Source organism: Piliocolobus tephrosceles, chromosome 16 (assembly GCF_002776525.5).
Source record: "Piliocolobus tephrosceles isolate RC106 chromosome 16, ASM277652v3, whole genome shotgun sequence".
NCBI lineage: Eukaryota > Metazoa > Chordata > Mammalia > Primates > Cercopithecidae > Piliocolobus > Piliocolobus tephrosceles.
Window position 1 is genome coordinate 44,893,106 of NC_045449.1, and position 13,224 is coordinate 44,906,329.

A 13,224-nucleotide genomic window follows, 5' to 3' on the forward strand; every position below is an offset into this window, starting at 1 on the left:
AATTGCGTGAACCTTCAAGTAACACACTTCTTACTAAGACCCTCAGCTCTGTCATTCTAAAGTACACACCTGGTAAAACCTCAAACTGCCTCAGTCTAAACATTTTCCTGTACCCTCTCACAACTGGCTGTTACTGTGTAATACTCAAGGAAGTCACGGGCACAGTGGCTCATGCCTGTAATCCCAGCACTTTGGGAGGCGGAGGCAGCTGGATCACTTGAGGTCAGGAGTTTGAGACCAGCCTGGTCAACATGGTGAAACCCCATCTCTACTAAAAATACAAAACTTAGCTGGGCATGGTGGCACACGCCTGTAATCCTAGCTACTCCAGTGGCTGAGATAGGAGAATCGCTTGAACCTGGGAGGCGGAGGTTGCAGTGAGCGGAGATCATGCCACTGCACTCCAGCCTGGGCAACAGAGCAAGACTCCATCTCAGGGGGAAGCAAAACAAAACTCAAGGAAGTTTATAACTCTTTGGTTAGCGTCTCCACACTTAGCTAGGCCCTCAACACCGCCAATAGTTTTTCTACAGATGTTTAGGCAACTCCCTTTCTTAATTACAGCTGTCTCAAACCTTAACCACTCTTTAACTCCTTCCAAACTCCTAAAAGATTACCTTGCCTACTTCCTCCAAGAGAAAAGGAAGCCCTTATGTAGGAACTCCCTCATCTCTTGCTTCTCACCTCACCTGCATTCTCAGTGGAGGTGTTCTTCCTTGTGGGCAAAGCAGACTTTTTTTCTACCTCTGCTCTGTTTTATATCCCATCTTGCCTTCTCAGAAACCTTACTCTACCAGTTATACCCTTGCTATCTATCTAGTATCTTCAGTATCTCTGTTATTTTCTCTTCACCTTCAGCCAGTAAACAGGCTCCAAGCTTCTCCCTCTAATATTCTCTCTCTCTCTTTTCCCCAGAACTGAGTTTCTTGAGTTAGCATATTCACTTTCTACTTCTTTCCTCCCACTTATCCTCAGTTCACCTCCATGCTATGAAAGCAGATTTTCAAAATTACATGATCTACTAGTTGCTAAATTTGAAGGACTTTAGTTCATATACCAGGACTCCTCTCTCCTGGTTCTCTGGTTGCTTCTGATGAGTGGTCTCCTTACTTCTTCCTCACCGATCCTTTTATACATTGGTGAGCCCTGAGGATCTGCTTCAGTTCCATTTTCATTCCACTTTTTCTCCCTGAGTTATTTCATTTATTCTCATTGCATCAGCTGCTATTTACTGAGGACCCTCAATACCTGGTTGCCTTAGACCCTTCTTTATGAAAAGCACCAGGCCTTTAGTCTTTAATTTCTGAAATATATTTATTTAGTTCTCTCTATAGTCTATAACCCTTCTGAAATAAGAACAATGAGAATTAATATCCTTTTGGTATACATTAAAATACTGAGGTTCAGAGGGTTAAATGATTTGCCCAAGAATATGTGGTTAGAAAATGGCAGAGCTAGGCCGGGTGCAGTGGCTCATGCCTGTAATCCCAGCACTTTGGATGGCAGAGGTGGGCAGATCACTTGAGGTCAGGAGTTCAAGACCAGCCTGGCCAACATGGTGAAACCCTGACTCCACTAAAAATACAAAAGTTAGCCAGGCGTGGTGGTGGGCACCTGTAATCCCAGCTACTTGGGAGGCTGAGGCAGGAGAATCGCTTGAACTCAGGAGGCAGACATTGCAGTGAGCTGAGATCACGCCACTGCACTTCACTCTAGCCTGGGCCACAGAGCAAGATTTTGTCTCAGAAAAAAAAAAAAGAAAAGAAAAGAAAAGAAAATGGCAGAACTAAAATTAGTCCTTTCTGACATAAACTATAGGCCAAAAATTCCAGTTCCCTGTTAGCTCAAATCCCTTCTACTCTATATTTTGTCCATTCCTTCACTCTTAGGTAATCGTTGGATCGCACCTTTCACCAAAACCCCTGATTTATTTGACAACATGAACAAATTTGAGTTCTTAGCCATTTTATTACTTTTCATGGTTGAGATTATTTTTCATGATGTTCATTGGACTAGAATGAACATGAGTTGGAATACTGTTTCTCAACCTTCATTATCCCTGCCTCTAAGGAGAAAAACTAAATTTAAATTCTCCCTGATGAGAGAAATAAAATAGTAAGGAAGGAGATTTTATCAGGTAGGGTTGTGCTTTTTTTTTTTTTTTTTTTTTTATTTTATTTTATTTTATTTTATTTTTTTTTTGAGACGGAGTCTTGCTCTGTCGCCCGAGCTGGAGTGCAGTGACCGGATCTCAGCTCACTGCAAGCTCCGCCTCCCGGGTTCACGCCATTCTCCTGCCTCAGCCTCCGGAGTAGCTGGGACTACAGGCGCCCGCCACCTCGCCCGGCTAGTTTTTTGTATTTTTAGTAGAGACGGGGTTTCACCGTGTTAGCCAGGATGGCCTTGATCTCCTGACCTCGTGATCCGCCCGTCTCGGCCTCCTAAAGTGCTGGGATTACAGGCTTGAGCCACTGCGCCCGGCCTGGGTTGTGCTTTAAAGGGACACAAATCATTATAAAATCTAAAGTTTTTTTCCCCCTACCTCTTTGCAGCAATATCATCTCTGTTAAGAATGCATAGCTTAGAAAGACAGACAGCTTGCCATAAGTGAACATGCACTTCATCTGGTTAGTGGATGCCATTGAGCCCAGTTCTTGACCTTCCTATGTGGTCCCTGGAGGTGCAGAAAGTGTGGTGTCAGTTCCGACAAAAACATAGGTATTAGAACACTCTGCATGATCATAAGGGACTTTCCATTTGAACCCCAAATCTATACAGAGAACATAGCATTATCATCCAACGTATATAAGTAATTTCCTTGAAATGTGAATGGTTGGAGTAGAGACAATAAGTTATTTTGGAAGTAGTGTTTTATTTTCCTTTATGTATTATAATTAGTTATTGTTATATAAAGAGAGGAATTTTGTAATTCTGATGTAAGCTGAGGCAGAGACCTTTCCTATAGCAGTAGGATAGGAAAGAAAATGATCTCTCCCTCATGACTGGAAAGAACCAAAAGATTTTACTGTGATAGCCTTATCTGTTTTTCTTTCACTTTGTAGCTCGTTCTCCGGTTTTTAGTGCCATGTTTGAACATGAAATGGAAGAGAGCAAAAAGGTATGTAACAAGATGAAGACATGTCTGTTTAGCCAGGTGTCTAGAGTCAGATGATTTCCCACTTTAGCTGCAGATTTATTTTCCTAATTATTTTTTCTTACTGTGTTACTAAAATGGAGTATGAGTCCCTAAACTCCTTCTGAAAGCAGAGAGAAGTGGTGTAGAAGTATTATGGATAAAGCAGATTGACTTATTAAATGAGGCTGATCATCCACAGAGTTTTGGGTGAGGGTATTTAGACATATGTTTTTACTCAGAAAATTGAGGAAAAGAAAGGTGAAAAAAATCAAAGAGTTGTTTTGCTGTTGTGTTTGAGAAAACAAAGATGGAACATGTGATGAGCGAAAAGATTGTTATAATCAAGCTGGACAAAGAAATTTTCCCTTAATGTTAGGTTTTTTTTTTTTTTTGAGACGGAGTCTCACTTTGTCGCCCAGGCTGGAGCGCAGTGGTGTGATCTCGGCTCACTGCAAGCTCCGCCTCCCGGGTTCACGCCATTCTCCTGCCTCAGCCTTCCAAGTAGCTGAGACTACAGTTGCCCGCCACCACGCCTGGCTAATTTTTTTTGTATTTTTAGTAGAGACAGGATTTCAATATGTTAGCCAGGATGGTATCGATCTCCTGACCTTGTGATCCGCCTGCCTCGACCTCCCAGAATGCTGGGATTACAGGCGTGAGCCACCGTGTCCGGCCCATTAATGTTAGGTTTTAAATGATGCAAGGTTCTCTCCTCACAAGAGCTTAAAATCATGAAAATAGTTTAGTTTAGGGATTTTGTTCTGTTGGAATGTTTCTCATATTCAGTTTTTCTGGCATAGAATCGAGTGGAAATCAATGATGTGGAGCCTGAAGTTTTTAAGGAAATGATGTGCTTCATATACACAGGGAAGGCTCCAAACCTCGACAAAATGGCTGATGATTTGTTGGCAGCTGCTGACAAGGTAAGATAAGAATAGAAAAATAATCAGGACTAGGAGTTATTGTGACTTCTTGAGTTTCGTGAACAGGCTTCTGTATTGCATTGTGGGTAAAATGAGCATATTTGGTTTGGCCAAGACAGTCCTGGTTTACACATATTATTCCAACACAATTATTAATAGCACACTTTTTATTCTCAAAAGTGTCCTGTTTTGAATAGTAAACTATATGGTCACCTAACTATGGGAAAGAAGGATAAGTTTGACATTTACCTCTCCTCTTTTTTCCATCTCAAATTTAACCACAGTGATAGTAAAGATTCAAAATACATTTGGATTGTGCTTTATAATTTACAAAAATGTTTTTGAGTTTATTAACGTATTTAAACTTTATCAGTAAAACAGCCCTTTGGATCCATGTGGACCCCACCAACCTCAGATCACAAATATTTGAGAAAAAAGAAACAAGAGGCCAGGCACAGTGGCTCACGCCTGTAATCCTAGCACTTATGGGAGGCTGAGGTGGGTGGATCACCTAAGCTCAGGAGTTCGAGACCAGCCTGGGCAACGTGGCGAAACCCCATGACTACTAAAAAATACAAAAATTTGCCAGGCGTGGTGGTGCATGCTTGTAGTCCCAGCTACTCGGGAGGCTGAGGCAAGAGAATTGCTTGAACCCAGGAGGCAGAGGTTGCAATGAGCTGAGATCATGCCACACTTCAGCCTGGACAACAGAGCAAGACTCTGTCTCCAAAAAAAAAAGAAAAAAAAAGAAGAAAAAACAGGCTGGGCACAGTGGTGCTGGGTGCGTGGGGCCTTCAGCCTATAATCCCAGAACTTGGGGAGGCCAAGGAGGAAGGGTTGCTTGAGCCCAGGAGTTCAAGACCAGCCTGGGCAACATAGATTCCATCCCTACAAAAATAAAAATAAAAAAATTTAGCCAGGTGTGGTGGTGCACGCCCATAGTCCCAGCTACTTTAGAAGCTGAGGTGGGAGGGTCACTTGAGCCCAGGAGGTTGAGGCCACAATGAGCCATGATTGCACCATTGCACTCCAGCCTGGGTGACAGAACGAGACCTTGTTTCAAAAAAATAAATAAAAAATAATACAAATAAAAAACCAAAATAGTATAGCAACTCTTTACATAGCATTTATATTGTATTAGTTAGTATAGATAATATCGGGCTAATTTAAAGTACACAGGAGGATATACATAAAGATACAGGCCAATACTGTCTATTTTTTTTTTTTTTTTTTTTTTTGAGAAGAGAGTCTTGCTCTTGTCACCCAGGCAATGGCACAATCTCGGCTCACTGCAACCTCTACCTCCCGAGTTCTAGTGATTCTCCTGCCTCAGCCTCCCGAATAGCCGGGATTACAGGCGCCCGTCACCACGCCCGTCTAATTTTTGTATTTTAAGTAGAGATGGGGTTTCGCCATGTTAATCAGGCTGGTCTCGAACTCCTGACCTCAAATGATCCACCCACCTCGGCCTCCCAAAGTGCTGGGATTACAGCTGTGAGCCACCACATCTGGTCTATTTATTTAATTTTTGAGATGGAGTCTCACTCTGTTGCCCAGGCTAGAGTGCAGTGGCACAATCTCAGCTCACTGCAACCTCTGCCTCCCAGGTTCAAGCAATTTTCCTGCCTCAGCCTCCCGAGTAGCTGAGATTACAGGCATGCACCACTACACCCAGCTAATTTTTGTATATGTAGTAGAGACAGGGTTTCACCATGTTGGCCAGGCTGGTCTCGAACTCCTGACCTCAAGTGGTCTGACCACCTCAGCCTCCCAGAGTGCTGGGATTATGAGTGTAAGTCTCCGTGCCTGGCCAATACTGTCAGTTTATGTAAGGGACTTGAGCATTCACAGATTTTTGTATTTGCAGGGCCGCTGGACCCAGTCCCCTAAGGATACTGAGGCATGGCTGTAATCTTTTACCTAGTGTCCTGGTTAGCACTTTCAGCTTTTACCTAAGTAGTTATCGAAATAGAAAGTATTTCTTCAAAATTATGAGAGCATTAATAGCTTAATAGTAGAATAAATTATACTTCATAAGACACATTTCAATTTGGGAAGTGTTAAAGTGTGAAAATAAAAACGCAGATCTTAGAATCAAAGACATATGATGATTACCTAAAATAATTTGGTCAGTGATTCCCAAAATAAGGTGAAATATCAACAGATATTAGGTTGGTGGGAAAGGCGGCTTATGAAAAATACTGAGTTTAACCAAGACAAATAGTTGCTGTCTTACTGCAGGATTTCTCAGAACCTGTAGCATATTAATGTTACTGTGAATTTTCTAATAGGAATTATGATAGACAGCATTTCTCCAATTTAGTGAACCCTGGAATCCTTTTTCTCAAGGATCACCTGCAAGATTAGTGGTCAGCGGCTGGGCGCGGTGGCTCACGCCTGTAATCTCAGCACTTTGGGAGGCCGAAGCAAGCGGATCACGAGGTCAGGAGATTGAGACCATCCTGGCTAACACAGTGAAACCCTGTCTCTACTAAAAAATACAGACAAACAAACAAAAAAGTTAGCCAAACAAACAAAAAACAATTAGCTGACCATGGTGGTAGGCGCCTATGGTCCCAGCTACTCGGGAGGCTGAGGCAGGAGAATGGTGTGAACCTAGGAGGCGGAGCTTGCAGTGAGCCGAGATTGCGCCACTGCACTCCAGCCTGGACGACAGAGCGAGACTCCGTCTCAAACAAAACAAAACAAAAAAACAAAAAAAAAAAAACAAAAACAAAAACAAAAAAACGTTAGTGGTCCCCAAAACACACATTGGGAAACAGACTTTCATTGTGTAGGTACATCAGAGAGAGAACCCAATACCCTTCTAGGCCCTGCGGTCTGTGGACACATGACCTGTGGGGAAGGGTGAAAGAATTGGTGTTTACCCTGTGGGAGCTTTTCCTGTGTTGGGGGACAAGTGGAGTTGGCGTGAGGGTGGGAAAAGGGTGTAGACCCTGCCAGCAGTAGACTCTGTGAGAAAGAAGGTTCTCTGCTAAAAGCACCCCCTCTTCCTGGGGTGATGCTGCAATACCCATTGGTGGGAAAAGCGGGTTCTGGTCTAAGGACACAAGAGTCTTCCAGTGTTTGCTGATGGGATAGTCTACCTCCCTTTGTGCCTGAGGACAGAGGAAAGTGCCTGTGTTTATAGTGGAGGTTTAGCTTTATTGATTGGCTTTTTGGAGTGTATGTAGAGGATGGGGTAAGTAAATGCAATCAGTGCTCTTGATGAAGAAGATTTGGAATAGTAACCGTATCCTTCTTGTCACTTTTCAAGACTTTATGAGTACAATTAAGCAATGTGAAAATTCCATGTCCTTCCAGTCTACCTCAATTCTGACCAAGGGAAACTTGCTTTTAATGGAGACAGTAAGAAAATATTCACTTCAAGCTCTGGGAAAGTAGAAGACATAATCCAATACCTGCCTTTTATAAAGTTAATTATGATTTTGCCTGATCTGTGCTCTGATTTTTAATGAAGTGGTCGCTTGTGCTTGTACACATCAGGTGTTTATCCTCTCATCTTCTAGATTCCATAAGGATAAGTATTGCAAGGCCCACTTTTTAGACAGAAATACTAAGGCTCAGAGTTGTATATCCGCAGAGCCAAGAGTAAACTTCTGCTGTGTCCCTGAGTTTTCATTCTTGCTCCCTAGCCGGAAAACCTACTGGTAACCTACTGTAAGGACACAGGGCATGGCGATCAGCCTGAACTGCCATTTCAAGGATAGCATTTCAGCACAATGTGTTAACTTGTGGTTTTAAAAGATAAAGCTGTTGAATCACAGCAGTGCTTTAAATTTATGAATGAGAAGTAATTGAAGGGTGCATTTTCAAATTCCATTCAGAATTTCCCACTAGACAGGTTTTGCTCCAAGCCTATTTGAAAACATTTTTACCTTTACACCTCTTTGTGAGTTTTAGGAAAACAGAGTAAGAAATCTTTCATGGAATGATCTAAACATCTAGAATTTACCCAAGAGGCTGAAACAGCTTCTTCTAAGCTTTTCCAGTCTCCTGGGGACATGTGTAATTAGACCAAAAACAAAACAAAACTCCTCAGTTAGGCCTGGGAGACACAATTTCCATCTCTTGGGTAAGTACTGCCATTAGGCAGGTTTTTCAGAAGCATAATTAAGAAAAAACTTTGTCCCCAAGGGACAAGAATGGCTACTTTTGTCTAATTATGCAGTAGGGATCAGAGCTATTCACAGTAAAAGTCCTTTTAAAAGAATGTATTGAGAAAAGATAAGAGGAATTGTCTGGGCAGCACTGTATAAAAAACTGAACATTTACTAAACCTTTTTTCCAGCCTTTTAAAACAAAAACGGCAACTTCCTTTCTTGCTTATCTAATGTCATTCCTGTTTTCCATGGAAACTGTTTTCCAGTTACTCAGATGTAAAAAAGCTGCACCAAAACCAATAAAACCTCTCTTTTTGCTGCAGGAGATCACAGTGCCAGCAGATATGCCTCCTTACCCAGAATTGATAACAATGAAATTGTCCTGGTTTGATTGCTATGATTCACCCTGAAGGGGCATTGTGTCATTGAGTTCTGGGGCCTTCAAGCTGGGGCCTTTAAGGAGACTGTGCATAGCCTCAAAGCAAGCTGTTTTCCTGTGAACTGATTAATGACATTTTATTTTGTGCCTCCTTGTATTTCCTTCCTCTTTCCTATCCCTGAAGTTCCTAGTAAGTTCATAATCTCATATTAGAGAACAAGGGGTAGAGTTGTATCAGAACCAATCAAGTAGATCAGATGTGCCCAGCATTAACCTAGGCTTTCCATTTCAAGAACAGTTATGCCCTTTTCTTAGAAAATACAAGTTTTTAAACTGAAACTGCATTAGGTTCTCTGCCACTTTGTCCGTTTACCCTGAGAAGCTTAACCTCAACCCCAATAAAATAAGACTCTATTTATCCTTCTCTATTTAAAAGGAAGCATTTAGTTGACCCTCATTCAGAAGCAAGTAGTGGCAGAGATGCTGGTAAAAGTCATCCCAGGGCTCCTTTTCACAGCCTGATGGGTCAGTTGGCATATCCTGCTGGGCTAGTGACAGTGCTTAAGTCAAAAGATTTGTGCTTCACCCTCTTCTGGCTCTAAATAAGGGGATTGCAGTAATGTCCCTGTTGACTTGAAGCAAACTGATGCCTCACTGTAATCATTAAGTGGTGAAGGTTTAAGAACAACTTTCATCGCAGACTGGAGGAGAGTAAACTTCAGGATGCAGATCTACCCTGGTATTGCCATTTTTCTAATAGGTAGACTTTAGAACTCTAATGGCAGCTTTCCAAGATATTTTAGCTGTTTATGTTTCAATCTTAAACATCTAACCTTAAGAATATGGTTATGTTTTATCATTGCAGTAGTAGCTTTTCATGGTCTGTGCAGTTCTGTTCAAGTATCTAGTTAATATGATGGTACAGCTAAAGAAAACAGCTTCAGTAGTGGTCAGCCCAGAGCTGTTGCTGCTCTGATGACAGCAGTGCTTGTGTTTTACAGTATGCCCTGGAGCGTTTAAAGGTCATGTGTGAGGATGCCCTCTGCAGTAACCTGTCCGTGGAGAATGCTGCAGAAATTCTCATCCTGGCTGACCTCCACAGCGCAGATCAGTTGAAAACTCAGGCAGTGGATTTCATCAACTAGTGAGTTGGCATCTTCAAAGTTCTTCTTTCAGAATAGTTGGATAGCTAAAGAAATGAGAAAGACTTTGAATTAGTGGGTAAAGCAGGCAAGTAGCTTCATTAACCTTTTGGCAGTAAGTATAGAGCTTTCATCTTTTCCTTTAATTGACTCTATGGAAAATGGTTTTACCTTCATGGGTTGAATCCTATTGGTGAGTAAAGTGTTTTACTTCCTCATAGTGAATCGAAGTGATGAAAATAACTTGCCTGAAAAAGCTGTGTGCCCCAAATTATAGTATCTTTACTTCACACTCAGTGACTTAATAAAAGACATGTAGATTTCTAGGAGGATAGAGATATGTTTATGAGTTGGTAAAATGTACCTCACGTTCAGTTATAGAATGAGGAAAAGAGAAGGGATCATCAGTAGCTGGTTTCATAATACTGTTTTGAGAAAGAAATGTTCATTCCACTAAATCTGTTCCTTCATCGTAAGTGACAAATGACCTGGCAATACTACTTTCTGAAATAATAATATGAAATAATATGAATAATAATATGAAAGATGAATTGTAACTACAACCCATCTTCTCAGTGGGACATGTTCTATCCCTTGCCCCATGGAGAGAGCAAAAGCTGAGAAAAACCCGAAGAAGAAAAGCCCTCACAACAGCAGTCCCTGGGGCAAGACAGGTCTGAGACATTTCAGATGATTGAGTGAACAATATTCAACGTAGAAAATTCCCAAAGACAAGAAATAACATCCTCTAGGTCTAGTTGTAGAATTATTTTCTAAGGAGTGATCAAGTGAGGCAGAAGAAGGAGTGGAGAGACCCATCAGTGTGAGTTCCTTTGAGTGCTTACTGTGTGCTGGACACTTGCTTGGTGCTTTTGAGATATTAACCATTGAATGAAGTATGGTTATCCTCCCCTCTTTTTTGATAATCAACTAGGCCCCGGGCTCTGATCTGCCCTGTGGTTAAAGGCTGGTGAGTGGCAAAGCCAGGCAGAAGCTCAGGGCTTCTGGCTGAGGGAGCCCATGCTCCTTTTTATGATGGGCATCACCGGTGAATATAAGGAACATAGGCAGTGTTGAGGGCCTGGGGAACATTCCGCTTTTTGTTTTTGAGAATATAGTGGCTCAAAGTCCTGGTTTTCAGATGACGACAGCCACAGGCAAGTCACCAGTCTGCGCATTGTCTAACAAGCAAATTCTCATGCATATTAAGGGTTCTGTCTGTTTCTTGCATTGACACCCTTTATACCTAACACTGGAAAATTAGGCTATCTAGATGGCTGTTGAATTCATCCCTTGCTCACTCCCTTCGGTAACCCATTTCTCCACATTTCTCCTAGTCATGCTTCGGATGTCTTGGAGACCTCTGGGTGGAAGTCAATGGTGGTGTCACATCCCCACTTGGTGGCTGAGGCATACCGCTCTCTGGCTTCAGCACAGTGCCCTTTTCTGGGACCCCCACGCAAACGCCTGAAGCAATCCTAAGATCCTGCTTGTTGTAAGACTCCGTTTAATTTCCAGAAGCAGCAGCCACTGTTGCTGCCACTGACCACCAGGTAGACAGCGCAATCTGTGGAGCTTTTACTCTGTTGTGAGGGGAAGAGACTGCATTGTGGCCCCAGACTTTTAAAACAGCACTAAATAACTTGGGGGAAACGGGGGGAGGGAAGGGCCCAGGACTTGGGGCTATTCAACCTAATGAAAACCCTGTTGCTGCGTCACTGTGTTCCCTTTGGCCTGGCCGAGTCTGATACTGTGGGGATTCAGTTTAGGTGCTGGCCTGAGGACATCCCAGCGGTGGTACTTCGGAGAAACCTGTCTGCATCTGACTGAGCAGAATAAATCGTCAGGTGCCTGGAGCAAAAAGAAAAAAAAAAGAAAGGACATTGAGTTTTAACAGAAGGGAAAAGGAAAGAAGAAAAGATTTTTGCAGAATTTCTCAAAAATCAGTTTGTGGATTCCAGTAGTATTTATATTGAGAGAAACAAATTTTAGTCCTTCCAACTGTGCTAAAACTTGGATATTTGTGAAAACTCACCACCATACAAGCATCAGAAGAGCTCTCTTGTCGTTAGCACTTACTGTTTGCAAGAACAGAATGCATCCTTTTATCCTTTTATGAAAAATGACAAGTGAAGGCAAAAGGGGAAGGTTATTTGATCTGGAAGATGAGTGTTCTGATGTGGTGGCTTTTGCAAAAATCTTTATTGGTGTTGAAAACTGGAAAAAAATAATTCATCCAGAATTCATACTGTCTTGACAAGAACTATGGTTCTCTGTTTTTAGATATTGTGGAAAATGTTTTTGGGCATTTTTCTCTGATTTTATTTCTTCTCCCCCGCCCCTTTTTCTAAAAAACAAACAAACAAACAAAAAACACACAAAACAAAAACAGAACAAAAGAAGAGAAGAGAGAAGGAAATTTTATTAATTAAAGATGCTGTGTGATAAAATCCCAGCCCAGATTGCTCAGCTGTTTGTACCTGACTTGCCGCCTGCATAGGAGCCAGTTCTGTTCCTTCTGACTAGCCCCTCTTCCTCCAGGGGAGAACTTCCAAATGTTAATTTTTTCTTTTTGAAAATATAAATAATTACTATTTTGTACTGTGTGGTATCTCTGGTCTTTTGTTTCACTCACCTGCTTTGTCTCTTGGGTCTGAGTCCCTTGCTTAAGGGATTTTGAAGTCCTAGTTTTCAGCTTGCAGACATTATGTTTGAAATGTCTAATGAGCCGTAGGGATTTGTTGAGACTCCGTAATTTCAAGTTTTCTTTGTGAGCTATCAGCATCTGCCAGTCTCTTGTCCTCCCTGAGTATCTCACAGTCCATATCCTGATGAGGGATCAGGCCCCTACCTCTGCCAAGGCAAGTAATGGTAGTGGGCTTTTCTGCACCCTGTATGTTTTAAGACCTAATCCCCACCTCCCTTCTCCTAACTAAATACAAAAAGATCCAGGGGACATAAATGTAGAGATTAAATAAAGGGAAATTATTGTCTCTTACTGGTTCTGTCATTGACTTGATGTGTTTCCAGAAAAGCTAATATCTGAGCTCACAAAAATACTCTGGGGCTCCCTGTCTGCCTTTTTTGTGGCTCTGTTAGGACAGTGGGATATGTTGAAGAATGCATCAGCTATTTGGCCAGCGTGTGTATTTTTTACCTTTGATGGAACCTCAACCTATTTCACCTTCCAGTTCCCTTCAGTGGACCTTAGATTTTGTACATTTTCCAACTTTCGTTTATCTTACTGCCTCTAGAATGGATAAATATGATCTGTTACTAATATAATCAAAGGCAGGATTAGTTTATTGGAAACCATTCCATTGCACTTCCCAGTTTCCCTTGGGAAGTGTCCCCTGAGTGAGGAAGTACCCAGTTCTACATGTGCTGGCTGCTGGCTGCTGGCTGCTGTCCTGTGCCTCCTCTGTCCTAGCTTTCCAGATCAGCACAGAAGTCCAGGGATCCAGGCGAACTCGAAAGTCTCCTCTACCCATATCGTCTTAGGTTTTTCCAGCTAAATTTG

At 42.0% G+C, this 13,224-nt stretch overlaps 1 protein-coding gene across 3 annotated transcripts in view; it reads left to right on the forward strand.

Moving 5' to 3' along the window:
- The window catches only part of SPOP (speckle type BTB/POZ protein), an 88,243-nt gene extending 75,543 nt beyond the window's left edge, over positions 1-12,700 (forward strand). For 2 of the 3 annotated variants that reach the window (XM_023204418.1, XM_023204416.2), the window contains 4 exons: positions 3,063-3,118; positions 3,937-4,059; positions 9,564-9,706; positions 11,042-12,700. In XM_023204418.1, the coding sequence (XP_023060186.1) occupies positions 3,063-3,118; positions 3,937-4,059; positions 9,564-9,706; positions 11,042-11,186 (467 nt within the window). In that variant the 3' untranslated portion in view covers positions 11,187-12,700. The remainder of the gene's footprint in view (positions 1-3,062; positions 3,119-3,936; positions 4,060-9,563; positions 9,707-11,041) is intronic. The other variant, XM_023204419.2, reaches the window with a different exon arrangement.
- Positions 12,701-13,224: the final 524 nt, after the last annotated feature.